This window comes from Malaclemys terrapin, chromosome 23 (genome assembly GCF_027887155.1).
Source record: "Malaclemys terrapin pileata isolate rMalTer1 chromosome 23, rMalTer1.hap1, whole genome shotgun sequence".
Lineage (NCBI taxonomy): Eukaryota > Metazoa > Chordata > Testudines > Emydidae > Malaclemys > Malaclemys terrapin.
Window position 1 is genome coordinate 15,100,068 of NC_071527.1, and position 19,067 is coordinate 15,119,134.

Here is a 19,067-nt window from a genome sequence, read left to right on the forward strand (position 1 = left end):
CGCTGCTTCAAGTCCAGGGTTTGATCCTGACAACCCACCCGGTTATGTTATCTTTAAAACTAGCCTGGGGAGAACAGAGCTGCTCTGGGATGATGGACCAGATGGGACCTAGCAGGGCTCTTCCCTCTTTGAAGGCGTGACTCACTCAGGGTCACCACCGCCCGGCGCAGGAGGCAGGGTGTTGGGCGGTGCTCTGACATTGCCCACGCAGGCTGCACCACGGGAGCACCTGAGTCACTGCGTGTATAAGACACCGCCTTATGGGGCAGGAAGCCCAGTGGGAGCGAACAGCAGAGCACACGGGGCACCCACCCAGCCTGCTACCCTTGGCCCCAAAGGGGAAGACGCCTGCACGCCTGAGAGATCTGAGGGGACCCAGAGCAGATGCCCAGCCCACCTGGGGAACCTCAGCAGGACCAGGATGACCCAGGAACATGGGCTGGGGTCTGTCCACTCCCCGTGGTGAGACAAACCAGCTCCTTTGCTGGCTAATGAGGAACCTGCTGCTCTGGGTATTGCTTGTTTCCTGTGCATGGCAGTCAGTTTCCTTCCCTTTTTGCTCCTTTGTGGTGTTGGAAGAAAGTTCAAAAAGCAGTTTAGTTTTTCCTCTTTTCAAAAACAGATCAGAAATGGGGGGGGTCTCACCTAGCCTGCCATCCCTGGAAGCCCCGGAGGTGACTGGGGAGCTGGCAGGACTGACAGGGTCACACCCTGTGCAGGGGAAAATTCACTGCCTGGCAGGCGACGTGATTATTTTCCTCCAAAGGTTTGGAAACTACTTGACCCAACGTCTGCTCCCACTTACACCAGTGTGAATCCTGAGTCGCACTGTGGCCTTCAGTCTAGATTTACACGGGTGTAACTGGGAGCAGAGTTTGGCCCTTTGGCTTCATCCTTTTCATGTTTGCGGATGCCCGTTTAACTCAAATGCCTGAGACGCAGCGGGGAGAAAAGCTCTTTTAGCTAAAGATGCTACACACAGATCCCTGCGCCTTTAATTATTGTCAGGCTTGATCGAAATTGTGTCCCATTCAGTGCTAGGGGTGGAGGTGGGGTAAGATCTAGGGTGTGGTCAGGACAGGGTTATCAGAGCCATTTCCCCCCTTTCCAGATCGCCACTCTCACGAACCGGCAGCTGGTGATCCCCACCCTGATCATCATGGCTATCAAACTGCTCCTGATGACCTTGGTCCTCCTCTATCGTGAGTATCCACCATGACCTGGGTCCCCTACCCCCACCAGATGAGATCTGGTGTGTGCTAGGCACCTTCTGAGACAGCATGGACTAGTAGAGAAAGTACGGGACCAAGCCTTAGGAGACCAGTGTTCGATTCCAGCTATGTGACCTTGGGCAAGTCATAGCAATGCCCTGTGCCTCAGTTTCCCCATCTATAAAATGGGGCTTATGAGCCTGACCCCCTTAGCAAAGTGCTTTGTGTGCTTTACTGATGAGAAGGGGGGGAGGCATTATTATTATTAGGGTTTGAGATTCCCCCCCTCCCCAAATCCTGCTCATCCCTGCACGGAGAAGGTGAGAGCCCCAGGGGGCCAGGGGAGCCCCACCCAACTACAGAGATGACAGACCAGACTGAGAAGCTGTCAACCCACCCACTGGGAGAGTCGTGTGATGTCCCTGAGGCTCCCACGGGGGCTCTGCTCAGTTTCTTAGATGGGATGTTTAGATTATTAGACCTGCAATACTTTTCACAATGAACATCAGCGGGGGATCAAACGGGAGTTTAAGACTATTTGGAAAACAATTTTAGAATAACATTCAGTGCTGTGGTTTAAAAGAAAAAAAAAACTGTTAAAACTCACAACTTAGCAGCATTCAGTGTTTGAAAAAACCCCAATTCTAGGAGGGATACAAGTTAAGAATGTTGAAACAGGAAGATGTTCTGCTTAGTTACCACTTGGGCAAGGCGGCGTGCTATGGAATACTTGCAAGATTTCACTGTAATGTTTTACAAAGATAGCAGCGCAATGCTGATTCCATTGATATTGTTGAGCAATTCAGGCTGATTTTATTTCAGCCCACATCTTAATCGTTTTGAATACAAGCTCACAATTTTCAGCTCAGTTGGTCTGAACATGCAGAGCTTTAAAACTGCTCTGCTCTAAACTGTATATTAACTACAGTTTTATAAACCTGCATGTCAGAGAACTGTGTGCCACTACTACTAGACAGGGGCACAAGGCAATTCAGTGTGAATCACAAAAATGTAGGACTGGAAGGGACATCAACAGGTCATCTAGTCAAACCCCTGCACTGAGGCAGGACTGAATAATAACACCTTGACAGGTGTTTGTCTAACCTCTTAAAAAACTCCAATGACTGCTATTCCATAACCTCTCTAGGTAATTTGTCCAGTGCTTAACTACCTTCATAGTTAGGAAGTTTTTCCTAATGTCTAACCTAAATCTCCCTTGCTACAATTTAAGCCCATTGCTTCTTTTTCATGCATGTCCTGAGTGGGACGGGGGGGAGGGAGGTTGAGGGAATCGGTGGGTGTGTGGGGATGGACGGGGGAAGCAGGATGGAGGAACTGAGGGGGATGGGACAGGACTGGGATGGGGGGAGTAGGGTAGGGGCTGAGGGGAGCATGAATGGAACAGGGTAGAGAGAGCTGTGTAGAGTGGGGTGGGGCAGGGCAGGGGAGACAATGGGGCTGTGCTGGGGAGGGTTGGGGGGTTGGAGAGAGGGACAGGGTCTGGAGAGGATGAGACAGAGGGGAGCAGTACTGGAATGGTGGGAAGTTGAGGGGGTGGGACAGCAGGGGGAGCGATGGGGGTGGGATGATGGGGGAGGCTGAAGAAGAGATTTGGGGTAGGGCAAGGCTGAGGGCAGTGGGTTGGGGGGGCAGGGGGACTGTGGGGGAGGCTGTTGGAACGGGGGCAGGGACAGAGGGCAGTGGGTGCGGGGTGGGAGGTACAGGGGGAACTGCGGGGGAGGCTGAGGGAACAGGGTCAGGGTGGGGGCTGAGGGCAGTGGGGCTGAGGGGAGCCAGGGGGGCCAGGTGAGCCCAGCAGTGCTTACCTGGAGCGGCTCCTGGGAAGCATCCAGCAGGCAGGTCCCTCCCAGTCCCTCTGGCTCCTTCCTACGGTTGGGTCGGGTCAAGGGGAGGGGGGCAGGGGCGGGGGGGTCTCTCTGCCCGAGTCTACAAGCCCTGCCCCGCTGCAGCACGCAGGGGAGCGAGACCTCCTCGCTGCCTCTCTGTGTGCCGGGGCCGGGGCAGGGGCAGGGCAGGGCAGGGGCAGGGCTGCGCGGGCCCCGTGGGCTGACACCACCACACTGGGAGCTCTAAGCTGCGCGCTGCCCCAGGGCCCAGGGAGGAAAGGTGAGTGGCAGCAGCGGCGCCGGCTTGCCGCGGTTCCCCCAGCGCGGCTGCCCTGTCAGCGCTTTTGGGTCTTTAAATAGCCGTCCGGGGGAAAATCCCGGACATTTTAGCTTTTTACAAATTCCCCCCAGACGGCTATTTAAAGACCCAAAAGCTGGACATGTCCGGGAAACCTGGACATATGGTAACCCTAGGAGGGATGAGCCCCTCGTCGGCACCTGGTGGGGCAGGGATCGGCCCCCTGTTGGCACGTGAGATGAGGTAGATCGGCTCCTCATCGGCGCGTGTGTGGGAGGGATCGGCCCCGCTTCACCACGTGGGGTAGGGCCATCGGCCCCTCATGGCACGTGGGGCGGAGGGATCAGCCCCTCGTCGGCATGTGGGAGAGGGGATTGGCCCCTCGTCGGCGAGTAACAGGGGAGGGGCTCACAGCTGTGTTGTCTCCTGCAGGCGCTCCCCGGTGCCAGTCGGGCTGGGACCAGAACCAAGGGAGGTGCTACCTTTTCTCCCGGACTAACCAGTCCTGGGAGGCAGCGAGACACGCCTGCTTAGCCCAGAATGCTGATCTGGTGGTGATCAACGACCCAAGGGAGCAGGTACAAGGCCTCGGCCCAACCCATCCCTGGGGTGTAATGACCCCTGGGCAGAGGGCCGGCATGAGGCTTCGGCGCTGTTTGGACCTGACGGGAAGAAAGGAACGGTGGGTGTTCGCAGTGCAGGGCTGGAGCAGGACTCCAGCAGTGATAAGGCCTAGCCCTGGCTCCCACACAGGGGTGAATTTTGCCTGGGTGGGGCAGGAGGGGCTTGTGGAAGCTGCACAGAGAAGGGACCACGTGAAGCAAACAGTGGGGCGGTTTGAGGAGGGGTCAGAAAGCAGAGCTGCTTGGCAGATAAGAGAGGTGGTTACCCGGCAGGGTTGTCAGACTCCCTGGGGTGCTAGGAACACGAAACTATCTTGCCAGAGGAAGATTCCCACCAGACTGCAGAGCCCATAGGTTACTGCTGGGAAAGAAGAGCCCGGACTCGACTGTAGTGCCACAGGTGATGACTTTCATTTTTCCAGGTGGGTGCTCCACCCCCCCTCAGCCCCGCCTCCACTCCACCCCTTCCCCCACCTAGTCTCGCCTCTGCCCCTTCCCCCAAGACCCCACCCTTGTCCTGCCTCATCCCACCCCTGCTCTGCCCCCTTCCCCAAGCACCTCCTACCGGCTGCAGAACAGCAGATCAGTGGCTGTGTGGCCAAACAAGTGATGGGTGGGTGGCTGGTGGGACCTGAGAGCCCCAGGGCACCCACAGAGTCAGTATCTATGGTAGTGAATATATTTCCTTTGGTCAGTGCTTTCCAGCACCAGGAATGGGCCAGCACCGTGGCTGGTGCACTGCAGCCGTCATTGGCGCGATCCCGGTTGACATCAGCTGGGGATCCAGCCCAAAGTTTCTGCAACAGGAACTTGGTGACAATTCTGCTGAGGCCTGAACCAGACCAGGTCCTGGCTGGCTCTGCTGGGCATATGGGAGGGAAAAGCAGGAACAACTTAGGTTAGTCCCTGCAGCCAGCAGCCCTGGCTCTGATACCCACAGGGATGAGGAAGCCCGTCTAGGGGCAGGTTTTTTACAGTCACTTTCAAAATGGAACAGCCCTTATGAAAGAGGAACTCAGACGGCGCATTCGTAACGCTCACCCTTATCTCCTGCTGGATCCTGTCGTAATAACTGGCCTGACAATTTACCCTCACTGTGAACGCAGAGCTGTAAAAGTGTGAGCGTTCCTGAGATGGCACAATGACCGAGAGTAACCAGGGTTGATGGGAAAAGGTCCCAAACGGGAGTTAGTCCAAATGAAAGAACCTCCTGCTGTAACTCAAGGACTGGGTTCAGATCACGCCTGGCAACCAAGAAACGTGTGGAACCAGAAAGGAGTGAATCCAGTGTTGGAGATTAAACCTACTTGGTAGCCAGCGGAACAAGGGGATGGGCTGTTCCACCCATCACTCCCTTTTGGGGCCCTGAAAGAGACATTGGGGAGAAAAATAGACTCTGGAATGAGCTTCACCATCATGGCTCCTCCCTCCCCCACATCTTCTGGGACCCCAGACCTTTGTCATCCTGAGCCTGAGACATCCTGACCAGACGGGGCCAGAGAGAGGGACCCAGATGATGTCACCTCTACCGGCTCCAGCTAATCCCAACCACCACCTGGGATGAAACAGGTCAGACTGTAACAACAACAGCCGCTCCAGCCCGTCTCAGCAGAAGAATGGTTGTTACCAGCTCTGATACCATCTAAGAGACAGTGCCGGGTTTACAATGGCACCAATGGCACTGGGCCCACACTTAGAAGGGGCCATGGCACCCGGACTATGGCCCTGCTGTCACGGAGTCACAGGTCGTGCCCTCTCTTGGCCCTGTGCAGTCCCTGGGGGGATCCCCCTTCAGTGTGACAGCCCTTCTCAGGGGTCCACTTTCTCTTGGGGGTTAAGCCCCTCCACCTTGTGGAACTGCATTTCTCTGAGCTTTAGCACGTGGGTGCCCTCAGGGAGTCTATTTGCTCTGGACCCCCAGGGCCTCCACTCCTAGAGGGAATAATGCAACCCTGTTCTCTAGACCGGAGCCACTCTCAGGCTCCTAAAACAGAAGGCTTTATTGAGCATCTGAACATAGCACAGGAAACTCTCAGGGCCTTGGGCCTGGCCTCCCTCAATCCAGCACATTCAAGTCTCCCCTGCATCCAGGTGGGCTCTGCCTGCTCTCCTCTCCAGCCCAGAGCCCCCCTGCTTCCCAGCTGGGCATCCAATATCACCTCCCCCAAGCTCCGCCTCTGTCCATTGTCTTCTCTCCAGGTAAACAGGGTCGCCTGGGCCTCCTCTCCTCTCCTGTCCTCTGGCTGGAACCGGCTGGTCAGGTCACCGGGGTCCTCTCTTCACAGCCCATTGTCCTCCCACTGGCCAGAACCAGCTGGACTCCTGAGCTGGGTCTCCCGGTGACCACAACCCCAGGTCACCAGTCGCTGGGGTGTCCATTCTCCGGTCCTCTGTAACAACAAACTCCATCTCCCATCACCTCATTAAACCAGTAAAACCCAGGGAAACTGAGTCCCACTCCCTCTGCCTGCAAATCATTGGGAAAAAAAAAAAAAACACACAAGGAAAAACCAAGAACCCCCCCACACACTTCATCACACCTGCCCCTTGTGTTCCACCCACATTTTGTGCCAATGCCCCACCCGGCCTCTCACTGAGGCCCTGCCTGCCACTCACTCCTCTCCGCTCCCTCCCAACTGTGCGAGCGGTGGGCAGGGCCTTGGCGGGGAAGAGGTTGAGCAGGGGTGGGGCCTTGTGGCAAAGTGTGGGTGGGGCAGGGGACGGGGCCACAGTACAGGTGCCAGGGCTCACAAATGATTAATTTGGCCCTGCTAAGAGTCCGTCACACAAGGGGAGCGGATTCCTTCTAAAAAAAAAAAAACCCTGCATCTCAAAGGGGACGGGACCAAGGGAGGCTGGTGGACTGAAAGCCTGGCTTAGTGCTTTACAGTTCAAAGGCTTTCCCTTGTTTTTCCATCTTCGCTTTGATCAAAGGTTAAAAGGGTTTTTAAGGGAACCGAGCAGGCCGGGTTAGCGATGTTTAATGTCGGCCAACGACTGGGTTCTGGTAACACTTTAGGCCCGTATATTCCAGCTAAATTAATACACCAGGCCCTCCTGGACTCCCTGTGCATTACCTTCCCCAGCTGAGATGTGCCCAAATTTGACTGCAGGGTTGGGATCTGTTTGGTGCGGTGTGTGGGTGATCTATGCCACAGCCCCCACTGCAGGACCCAATACCCTCCCCCCGCCTTCCAACATCCCCAAGGCTCGGGGCCTCCTTTCCCCACCCCAGGCTGAGACCATCGCCAACCCCTGATCCTCCTACTGTCTCTCCATCCCCCCCACCCTCCACTGGAAGGAGAGGAGAATCGGGCTCCTTGCCTCCTCCTCTGACATCTGCAGCACCGAGCGCACTCGCTGATGGGCCGAGTGCCTAGGCCATCCCTTGGGGTTAGTTCCTGCCACGGGAGACGCCTCAGGATCTGGCTTCAGTTCTAACCACCCCATTCTCTGTGTCATCCTCTCTAGAATTACGTGGCTATTAAAGCCGGTTCCATTCGTCACTGGATCGGCTTCACCGACCAAGGGACTGAAGGCGTCTGGCGCTGGGTGGACAATACTCCTGTGGGATTTACGTAAGCATGGGGCAATCCTCTGCTCTCCCCTTCCTGCCCCTGGCCTTCCCCAGCTCCCCCTGCAGGCGCTTTCTACCTCAGGAGCTGCAAGGCTGAGGCCAGGGATGGATCCACTTGGGTTTGATTTAATGCGCTGAGGACTGAACGACTCGAGGATTTATCGGTCCCCGCAGGTCACTGTTTGCAATCTGGCCCAAGTATCTAGTGACCAAATGGCATTGCTGGTGGGTGACCGCTGTATGAAACGAGCTTGCCGGGTCTCAGCCCAGTTCCCAGTGGGAAAAGCATCCACAGATCACACTGGGTGCTCGTTGGCCATCACAGCCAATGAACCGAGGACGGAATGGGTCCCAGGGACAGAGCGTCCCTCTCAGCCTACAGAGGGGTCTCTTCAAGGCTGGTCTGGTCTGAGACATTGTGGTGAGGGGAAGCTTGTGCTGCCATGGTGTGTGTGGGTAGCAGCCTCTACCCCTGCACCAGGGCCTTCAACAGCGCAGCCCTCCCCCACTTACTCCATTAGCTGGTAGTAGGTTCTTATCCTCTAGTGGGCCAATCATGACATCTGCCCTGTGAGCAGGTAACGCTGACTCTGGCCCCACATTCATGTGGATACTTCAGAATAAGATCTGCCTCCTCTAGGGGGAATGTCACAAACCCTTGAGACTGGGGTGCAAATTGTTCAACCCCGCCACTCCCCATGCAGAGAGTATTCAGCATCATGGGCAGCCATATTGGTCCCTCTACTTGCTTTAATCCCCCCTAGCGCTGGATTAAAGTAATGGAATGGGAGTGACTGGTTTAGTCACAGAAACCTCCTTGGGACTGTCACCTGATGTGCTGAGACTACCTCTGAGCCCATTTTCTCTGTAAGGTTGGGCCTCCAGAACCCTGCATTGTTCAGCCAGACATGCCAGTCTGCTCCAACACAGGCCCAGGGTCTGAACCACACGCCACAAAGATGCAGATTTAACTGAAAACAGCTTAAGAAGAGCCCCTGTCTCCAGCACCCAGACACCCAGCTCCCACTGGGATCCAAACCCCAGATGAACTCGTTTTACTCTGTATAAAGCTTATACAAGGTAAATTCATAAACTGTCCGCTTTTATAACTCTGAGAGAGATATGCACAGCTGTTTGCTTCCTCAGGTATGATTAATAAGCAAAAGTGATTTTCTTAAGTATAAGAAGTAGGATTTAAGTGGTTCCAAGTAATAACAGACAGAACACAGTAAGTCACCAAGCAAAATAAAACAAAACACGCAAGTCTAAGCCTAAGACATTAAGAAACTGAGTGGAGATAAAATCTCACCCTCAGAGATGTTCCAATAAGCTTCTTTCACAGACGGGACTCCTTCCTAGTCTAGGCCCAATCCTTTCCCCTGGTACAGTTCTTGTTAGCTCCAGCTCAGGTGGTAACTAGGAGATTTCTCATGACTGGAAACTCCTTTGTTCTGTTCCACTCCCTTATTTAGCTTTGGCACATGGCAGGATTCTTTTGTCTCTCTGGGACCCCAGCCCTCCTTCTAAATGGAAAAGTCCCAGGTTTAAGATGGATTCCAGTACCAGGTGACAGGGTCACATGTCCTGTGAGACCCCAAGCCTTCATTCTGCCTGGCCTGACTCACAGGAAGGGTTGCAAGTAAACAGAGCCATTTACAACCAATTGTCCTAATTGATGGGAGCCATCAAGGTTCCAAACCACCATTAATGGCCCACACTTTGCATAATTACAATAGGACCTCAGAGTTACATGTCATATTTCTAGTTTCAGGTACAAGAATGATACATTTATACAAATAGGATGACCACACTCAGTAGGTTATAAGCTTTGTAATGATACCTTACGAGAGACCTTTTGCATGAAGCATATTCCAGTTATATTATATTCACTCATTAGCATATTTTCATTAAATCATATGGAGTGCAACATCACAGTGGGCCTAATACTCCATTGCTTAAGGGCCCTTTACGCTGCTCTGGCAGCATCAAGGGATTTTGAAGGAGATTTAATCTCCTGCCGCACCCTTGCCAGGATATAAGCAGCATAAAGGGGCTGGAGAAGAGCTGGCACAACAGCCCCTGGTGCAGGGGTGGGGCTACAGCCCTTCTGGGCTCTGGCTGTTCTAAGCTTCCCAGAACCCCACCAAGGGCCTGAGCATAAGTTAAGAACCCTGAGGCTGCTCTAGGTTACACTGAGGGTGGGGCCCAGCTTACTGGGGGTGTATCTCCTCTGGGACGGGGAGTCGGCGGGCTAAGGGCTCATCTCTCTCTTCTCGTTCAGGTACTGGAATGAAGGGGAGCCCAATAACCTGCTCACAAGGAGCAACGGCACTGAGGACTGTGCCCACCTGTTGGACACCAGCCTGTGGAACGACGGACCCTGTAGTGTCTCTTACAGGTGGATCTGTGAAAGGGCCACCACTGTGTAAACAGCCCTCTCATCCCCCGGCTCTGAACACAGGCTGAAATTCATCCCCCCGCCATGAGGCCTGGGCACGGCTCACGGCCTGCGCATCAGCCCGTTGTGCTCTTGTGCTGACCCGTTGCCCAGGGCTGAATCTCACACACATCCTTGCTCTGCCTGAGGTATCCTGGCCCCTCTCTCCATTTGCTGCTCCCAGTGAAAACACCTTCCCTGCTGCATTTCCTGGTGCCTGTGCTGGGCCCCTATGACAGTCCCCTCTGCAGTTATCTGGACCGGTGATCTTGTAGGTCACTCCAGTCCTTGAATCTGGGAGCCAGCTTTACCCTGCTCTGCTGTAAGAATCCCCATTCCTGGGCTGTTCACGCACAGCCTCCAGCATGTAAGCTGCTTGGATTGTGCAACCAAATGACAGTAGCCAATATCTCCAATCCCAGACACAACCCTAGGAACCTCCCTCTTGCAGTGTCCAGTTATGCTTGCTGGACACTGCAAGCTTATGTGAGTGTGTCAATTTAACAAAGAAATTGATCTGTACCAGGCTTGTTATCCCAAGGGGAGTCTCTGACATGCTTCAAGCCAAACGTACTGCTTCAGGTAGAATAAACAAACAGATTTATTAGCTACAAAGGTAGATTTTAAATGATTATAAGTCAAAGCACAACAAGCCGGATTTGGTCAAATGAAACAAAAGCAAAACACATTCTAAGCTGATCTTAACACTTCCAGTGCCCTTACAAACTTAGATGTTTCTCAACACAGGCTGGCTGGTTGCCCTTCAGCCAGGCTCTCCCTTTTGATCAGCACTTCAGTCGCTTGGTGGTGATGTCTGTAGATGGAGGTGGAAGAGAGAGGAAGAGCATGACAAAGTCTCTCCCTTGTATCATGTGCTTTCTTCCCTCTTGGCTTTGCCTTCCCCTCCCGCCCCGCCCCCCCCGGAGTCAGATGAACATTACCTCATCACAGTCCCAAACTAACGAAAGGAAGGGGGGTGACTCACTCAAGGGTCCAACAGATTCTTTGAGGTTGCCTAGGCCAGTGTCCTTTGTTCCTGTGAGGCTGGGCTGGGTTGAGCTGAATAAATTTGACCCTGGTGAAAGGTTGGGTTCCTGCTGGAGTGTTCAGCCAGGCTCCAGTCCCTAATGACTGTATTGGACCGACTGTAACAAGCTCGGTGCCTCCCGCTGCTGAGAAAGGGGCCCCATTTCAGTGTCACAGCCAGGCCCCAAAGCCCGGTGTTTACGGTCTGTACACAGACACGCCAGGCCGAGCTGCACACACCCGCGGCTCTGGCTACCTTCTGGCAGCTTCGGACACACAGAACATGGTGAGCGCCACTCAAGACTCCCAAACCAAAGCCGGGGTGGGCAAACTTTTTGGCCCAAGGGCCACATCAGGGAATAGAAATTGTATGGTGGGCCATGAGTGCTCACAAAATTGGGGTTGGAGTGTGGGAGGGGGTGAGGGCTCTGGTTGGGGCTGCAGGCTCTCGGGTGGGGCTGGTGATGAAGAGTTTGGGGTATAGGAGGATGCTCTGGGCTGGGATAGAGGGTTTCAGAGGATCAGAACTGGGGCAAGTGTGGAGGAAGGGGTGCAGGTTCTGGGGTAGGGCTGGGGATGAGAGGTTTGGGTTGCAGGAGGGTGCTCCAGGCTGGGATCGAGGGGTTTGGAGAGCGGGAGGTGGATCAGGGCTGGGGCCGTGGGGAGAGGCTGAGGGGTGCAGGCACCAAGCGGCGCTTACTTCAAGTGACTCCCGGAAACAGTGGCATGCCCCTTCTCCGGCTCCTACACAGAGGTGCGGCCAGACGGCGCTGCATGCTGCCCCATCCTCAGGCACCACCACTGAAGCTCCCATTGGAGCACCAGAGGGGGCCATTGGAGCACGTAGAAGCTGGAGTGGGGCCATGCTGTGGCTTCTGGGAGCTGTGTGGTGCAGCCCACGACCCAGCCGGACTGGGGCCGAGCTGTGTGGTGCAGACTCCAACCCCGCTCCCCAGCCGGCTTTAAACGGGCAGTAGTTTGCCCACCCCTGATTTAAAGGGATGCGACCCAGTTCCCAGACACCACGGAGAGTTTTGTTTCCAGTGTCCAGGGATCTGGCCAAAGCGAAACATGACAGAGATGACATCAGGGCCAAGACCTACAAGATCCTGGATAATGCACAGAAAGGGAACAGTGAGATGCACGCCAGCCTCAGCTCGCTCTTCACGGCAGGGGGATCGTTTTCTGTTCTGTATCTGTACAGTACCTGGCAGAACGGGGCCTGATCGGGGCGGGGGAAGGGGGGGATGGCTACGGTAATACAGATAATAACTGAATAATTCTCCTCCCTTCACGAACATTGGGGGCCTCCATATTCATTGAAGCCATAGGGAGGGGGGGGATCCGTAGGGGGCGCTCTTCCCTCGCAGTGAGTGCTAACTGCAATCACCCAGCACGATTCTAGGGGGCGCTCTTCCCTCAGAGTTATATGAAGGATTGTGCTTTAAGAGTCCATTTAATGTTTCCAGCTGCTGTGACAAAGCTCCGAGCCTGTATTGGTGGGTCCCGCGCTTCCAGGTGGATCCAGTGGCCTCAGAAGCTTGCTAAGGCCCTCAACATGACCTCCCTTTCCCAGTTTAGCAGCAAAAGTCACCACTTATTGAACTACTTTCATCACAGGCCAATATGGGAGGTGGGAAGGTGGAATACTCACAGTCTCTGTTGCTCCTTTGAGCTCAGAAGGGGCAGTTTGGCCTCCGGCCTGGGCCAAGGTCTACTTCCCCTCTCAAAGGGATCTCTGTAGAGTATGGTGGGAAGGGGGGAACCTGGGCCTGCCCTCTACTCCGGGCTCCAGCCCAGGGACCCCAATGGTAGCAGCTGTTGGCGGCTTTCCCTTCACCACTGATGCTGCTTATTCCCTGGGCCACTTCCCCTTGCATTTTTTCCTTGTTCCGCTGCATCCATTGCAGAGGGGCATGATCAGTCAGAAGGACAAACTGACTCCCTAGCAGGTAGTATCACAATGTTTCCAGGGCCCACTTAACGGTGAGGCATTCCCTCTCGACCACTGCATATTTCTGTTCCCTTGGGAGGAGTTTCCTACTAAGGTGGAGGATTGGGTGTTCTTCTCCGACCATCTGGGATCGTACAGCACCTAGTCCTACTTCACTGCTTATTAAGCAAAGTCTCCATCGTATCTACCCATCTGTCTCTCTCTTCTCATTAGCTAAGTGTCTAAAACCCTGCTGGCAAGCTCCGAATAGAAACAGTGATTTGTTCCATCGGGAAATTACTCCGAATATCCTCCACATTTGGAAGAAGCATAAATGGGTGAATAATATTCTTCCAGCAGGGCTGGCTCCAGCTTGTTTGCTGCCCCAAGCAGCGAAGCAAAAAAAAAAATTTTTTTTTAAACGATAAAGCCGCGATCGGCGGCACTTCGGCGGCAGCTCTACTGCGCTGCTTCATTCTTCGGTGGCAATTCAGCGGCAGGTCCTTCCCTCCGAGAGGGACTGAGGGACCCACCGCCGAATTGCCACCGAAGACCTGGACGTGCTGCCCCTCTCCATTGGCCGCCCCAAGCACCTCCTTCCTTCGCTGGTGCCTGGAGCCGGCCCTGTCTCCCAGTGATCTTTCAGCTGAGCCCTTGCTGAAATGCTTTCCTGGGGAAGGGCCTGCTTGAAGAAAGCTCCCGCAGTACCTGGCAGCCACTGAAGACATTTGCTGGGTTTATCCAGGGTGGGGAGCCCCTCCTGCTCATACCTCCCTAGTCACGCGCTGGCTCTGCTGTGTTCTCTCCGACAGGCACTTCCTGGTGCCAGCCTGGCTGGGAGCAGTACCGAGGGAGGTGCTACCTTTTCTCCTCGACTGCCCAGCGCTGGCAGGTGGCCAGAAGATCCTGTTTGGGCCAGACTGCCAATCTGGTGGTGATCAACGATCAAACGGAGCAGGTACGACCCCCCGACTTCATAGAATCATAGAATATCAGAGTTGGAAGGGACCTCAAGAGGTCATCTAGTCCAACCCCCTGCTCAAAGCAGGACCAATTCCCAACTAAATCATCCCAGCCAGGGCTTTGTCAAGCCGGGCCTTAAAAACCTCCAAGGAAGGAGACTCCACCACCTCCCTAGTTTCAGAGTAACAGCCGTGTTAGTCTGTATCCGCAAAAAGAAGAACAGGAGTACACCTCCCTAGGTAACCCATTCCAGTGCTTCACCACCCTCCTAGTGAAATAGTTTTTCCTGATATCCAACCTGGACCTCCCCCACTGCAACTTGAGACCATTGCTCCTTGTTCTGTCATCTGCCACCACTGAGAACAGCCGAGCTCCATCCTCTTTGGAACCCCCCTTCAGGTAGTTGAAGGCTGCTATCAAATCCCCCCTCATTCTTCTCTTCTGGAGACTAAACAATCCCAGTTCCCTCAGCCTCTCCTCATAAGTCATGTGCTCCAGACTTCCCCCATTGGGTAAAATGTACCCATGCAGAGGGTCGCCACGAGGCCTAGCTTATGCTCCAGTTCTAACCACCCAATCCTCTGTGTCATCCGCTCTAGAATTACTTGGCCATTAAAGCTGGTTCCTTTCGTCACTGGATCGGCTTCACAGACCAAGGGACTGAAGGCGTCTGGCGCTGGGTGGACAATACTCCTGTGGGATTTACGTAAGCATGGGGTGATCCTCTGCTCTTCCCTTCCTGCCCCCGGCCTTCCCCAGCTGCCCCTGTTTCCACCTCAGTAGCTCCGAGGCTGAGGCCTGGGACAGCACCACTCGGGTTTGATTTCATGTCCTGACGCCTGCCCGACTGGTGGCCCAGTGGTTAGAGCCCTGCTTTGGGACTCAGTAGTGCTGGCTTCCATTCCCAACTGTGCTGCTGGCCTGCTGGGTGGCCTTGGGCAAGTCACTGCCCCACTCTGTGCCTCAGTTTCCCCTTCAGCAAAATGGCCAAATAATGCTTTGTAAAGTGCTTTTCTCTCCCCTGATGAAAGGTACTATCTCAATGCTAGGCGTTATTGAGCCAAAGGAGCAGCTCCATTAACTGGTAGTAGGTTGTTATCCCCTAGTGGTCCAGTAACGAGGCCTGCTCTGCTGTCAGGTGACACTCCTCAGCCCTGCGTTCATTTGGATAATTCAAAATAAAAAATCTGTCTGTTGTTTGTGTGTGTGGGGGGAATTTAATGAACCCTTGAGTTTTGGGGTGCAAATGCACCAAACCCCCTTTCAGGGAGAGGGCAGCCTGCCTTCCTTGGAGGCCATGTTGTTCTCTCCTTTTTTCTGACTCCCCTTTATGCAGCTCCGGTCCCATCAAGGGGCTATAAAGGCAATGTAATCTCCCACACGCACACTTGCCCCAGGCTCAAGGGCCTGGAGAAGAGCAGAAAAGCCCCATACGTAGGGGTGGGGCTGGAGTACGGCTGGACTTTGGCTATTTTTGGCTGCCCACAACACCGCAAGGGCCTGAGCGTAAGTTAGACCAACCCTGAGGCTGCTCTAGGTTATGCTGAGGGGGGACCCGGTTACCAGGCAGCACATAGATGGGAGCATCTCAGCCAGAACCGGTGGCCCAGTGGCTTGAGGGATCTTCTCTTCCTTCCCTTTCAGGTTTTGGGCCACAGGGGAACCCAATAACATGTACAGTTTTCACATCAGAGATGAGGACTGCGCCCACCTGCACGAGGGTGGCCAGTGGAATGACGAGGCTGCCACTTGCACTACAGGTGGATCTGCGAAAAAGCTGCTTCTTTCTGCTAAATAGCCGGAGTCCCGCCCTGGCTCTGAGCACCGGCTGAAATGTACCCCGGCCCACGAGGCCTGTGTGACGTTATTGACTTGAACTGTGACCGTATAGATCATTGTTGCAACCGAGGTCTTATAGTGGCTCCAAATCTTGTACAAAGGAGGTCTAGTAAAGCGTCTTTGAAAAAGTTGTAATTTGCTGGTTATGATTATGCTGTCTGTACATGTGTATCATTTTTGCATTTGAAGTTACGAATATTGGCTCTGTACTTGCATCTCAATGTGTTTGATTCTAAGTAGCATCAGTGAAGCATTTGGCCAGTTTATTGAGAAGAGACTCTTCAGATTAAATGCCCAATCAAGAAACACTTAACTAACAATGGAGCTTGGGAGACTCCGATCCACATATGAGTTGCCCATGTGACTCCAAACTCCACCTTGCTGCTGTGATTTTCCACAGTAAGAGAAAAGGGGTGTCCTTCCACTTGGTGGAGGATATAAAAGACCCTGGAAACCCCCTCATTTTATCTTCAGTCCTTCTTCTTACTATGACAGTCAGCAGCAACCCCCAACCCCCTTAATAGCTAGCAGCCGTTATGGCAGCCAGTGGCCATTAGGGGGAAGCAGACACCTCAAGTACACAGTAACCTAAAAAGAAGAACAGGAGTACTTGTGGCACCTTAGAGACTAACAAATTTATTAGAGCATAAGCTTTCGTGGACTACAGCCCACTTCTTCGGATGCATAAGTGGGCTGTAGTCCACGAAAGCTTATGCTCTAATAAATTTGTTAAACTTTTCAACTGTCTTCCCTTTCAAGGCCTTGAGGTAGTTAAAGCTGGTCCCAAACTGGTTTTCACTAACCAGAGAGCAGAAGAACGGGTCTGGTAACCACCAATCAAGTGTTAACATGGCAAGGGCCTTTGTCTGGATGTGTATAAAGGATCTGTAAAATGTGTGTAAGACAAAGTTTTTTGTACCAAGGTGCGAAACTCTCCTTTCTTCTGCAAAATAAACAACCTTTCCTTATCCCTGTCTGGCTGTTATTGGCTCTCAGCTAGGCGAACCCTATATTTCAGCAACATTACCTCTGGAGGAACTGTGCTACAAACTGAAGCTCTGAACAAAGGACTGAATAACCCATCCCAGCTGTGGATGTTCCAGAGACTTGATTTGAACCTGCCGTTTATTCCATCGCTGCTTCAAGCCTGAATCGAGAACTTTGCCTTTACTGTATGTAATTGATTACTTTGACTAATTTTTACTCTCATCTATATTTCTTTCTTTTTATGAATAAACCTTTCGATTTTAGATTCTAAAGGATTGGCAACAGCGTGATTTGTGGGTAAGATCTGATTTGTATATTGGGTCTGGGGCTTGGTCCTTTGGGATCGAGAGAACCTTTTTTCTTTAACTGGGGTATTGGTTTTCATAACCATTCATCCCCATAAGGAGCGGTGCTGCTGGTGATACTGGGAAACTGGAGTGTCTAAGGCTAGGTCTACACTACCCACCTGAATCAGCGGGTAGAAATCGACCTCTCAGGGATCGATTTATCGCATCCCGTGGGGACGCGACAATCAATCCCCGAATAGACGCTCTTACTCCACCAGCGGAGGTGGGAGTAAGCGCCGTCGACAGGAAGCCGCAGAAGTTGATTTTGCCGCCGTCCTCACAGCGGGGTAAGTCGGCTGCGATACGTCGAATTCAGCTACGCTATTCACGTAGCTGAATTTGCGTATCTTAAATTGACTCCCCCCTGTAGTGTAGATGTACCCTAAGAGAATTGCTTATATGACTTCTGGTTAGCCAGTGGGGTAAAACCAAAGTCCTCTCTGTTTGGCTGGTTTGGGGTGCCTTAATAATAAAGGACACCCAGCCTTGGGTGGGACTGCCCCGCTTTAAGCAATTTGTCCTGAATTGATACTCTCCGTAGTGTCCCGCCAAAGGGCATAGTCAGCAAGATCCACAGAACCAGGTCAATTAACTCCCCTGGAGGGTGCACAGCCCCCCCCCCCGCCGTGAGCCCTCCCCACTCCACCCTGGTGGCCCCCGCCCCAAGTCCACTCACTGGCTTTGCCGGGCTTGGGCCGCTGCAGCAGCTCGGCAGGGAGGAGCTGCCTTCTGGAAGCACCTGGGGGCTCCTGCAGCAGATGCATGCTGGCAGAGGCCCCCGTGTGCCCCCCCCAGCTCCCTCCTCACCACGCTCTGGCTCTGGGGCTATCCTGGGAGTGTGAGCCGCTGCTGCCCCTCCTGGAGCAGGCTCAGGGCCCCGGCGGTGGCTCACATGCCCGGGAGCCACAGAGCCCGAGCGTGGTGAGGGGGAAGCTGGGGGGTGCATGGGGGCCTCTGCCCGCATGCATCTGCTGCATCTTGCAGGAGCCCCCCGGGGGGGTGCCAGGCTGCAGCCCAGACAGGAGGGGCGGGGGGCGCGGCTGCTCCCTGCTAGCGGTGCCGCTGCCTTTGCAGGGCTCCTGCCCCCCTGCGCCGCGCCGGCTCCTTCATGGCTGGGGCTCGCTGCCTGCAAGCCGACGCTCTGGCTCTCCGGTGCCTCCGTAAGGCGGCTCCTCCCTGCCGAGCCAGGGCACCGCTTTTTGGCACCCCCAGGGCTGTCCTTAGGATTTATGGGGCCCTATGCCGTAATATTAAACGGGTGCCCCTATGCCCGACGGCAGCCTGAGCTTTCAGCCTGGCGGGGGCGGGGACGGGGACGGAGGGACAAGGCAGAAAGAATAACAAGACACCCGGCCATCCTCATGGTGGCAGAGAGTCACAGTTCCCCACAGAGACCCCTGCACCCTCTCCCTCACACAGACTGGATATGCAGAAGGTACCTAATTAAAAGCGCTAAACTTGGGAATAAAAAATGTCAGTCACGGGTTTTTTGATATGCCCTGAAGTTTGTCAGACATTTATTTGCAAAAACTTTGTAGTAAGGGCGAGTCATCTGTCCTGCTGAATACAACATTAAATATTATGGAATACGTGATGCAGCGCTTCTCTGTTTTACATTTTCTTATTCAGTATTTCTAAGCTGATTTTATATTTTAAATGTACTCTTAAGCCTTCATAAAGTAACCATTCCAGATGACTACATATTTAACTCACTGAAACAAAGACATTATTTTAAATGAATCAGTCACAGAGGTTTAGTGTGGTCAGAACAATGTTCATTGCTTTCAGAAAAAGGGAACACTCATTTACTGTGTGATACCTCCATAACAACAGACATGTTTATGAAATTTCACCAACTAATGTTTCCAAAGATTTTAGGCATAACAAAGGATTTTAGATCTTACTAAGGTAGGGTTACCATACGTCCGTATTTCCGCGGACATGTCCGGCTTTTTAGTTGTTAATTGCCGTCCGGGAGG

The 19,067-nt window shown here is 53.6% G+C and overlaps 2 protein-coding genes across 2 annotated transcripts; both read left to right on the forward strand.

Moving 5' to 3' along the window:
* The first annotated feature begins 313 nt into the window (after positions 1-313).
* On the forward strand, positions 314-10,568 carry LOC128828123 (C-type lectin domain family 10 member A-like). Its single transcript, XM_054012513.1, has 5 exons — positions 314-512; positions 1,112-1,202; positions 3,789-3,934; positions 7,451-7,557; positions 9,838-10,568. The coding sequence occupies exons 1-5, from the start codon at positions 435-437 to the stop codon at positions 9,983-9,985; spliced, it is 570 nt and encodes a 189-aa protein (XP_053868488.1). The 5' UTR covers positions 314-434; the 3' UTR covers positions 9,986-10,568.
* A 1,452-nt stretch (positions 10,569-12,020) lies between these two features.
* Positions 12,021-16,336, forward strand: LOC128828470 (C-type lectin domain family 10 member A-like). Its single transcript, XM_054013168.1, is given in 5 exon segments — positions 12,021-12,153; positions 13,765-13,910; positions 14,515-14,621; positions 15,560-15,654; positions 15,657-16,336. Coding segments are annotated over 5 exon segments (534 nt in total). The 3' UTR covers positions 15,710-16,336.
* The last annotated feature ends 2,731 nt before the right edge of the window (positions 16,337-19,067 follow it).

Coding starts and splice junctions, on each gene's coding strand:
- LOC128828123 (XM_054012513.1), top strand. CDS start 435: ATGGGCTGGGGTCTGTCCACTCCCCGTGGTGAGACAAACCAGCTCCTT. Junction 3,935..7,450: donor TCAACGACCCAAGGGAGCAG/GTACAAGGCCTC, acceptor CATCCTCTCTAG/AATTACGTGGCTATTAAAGC. Junction 7,558..9,837: donor AATACTCCTGTGGGATTTAC/GTAAGCATGGGG, acceptor CTTCTCGTTCAG/GTACTGGAATGAAGGGGAGC.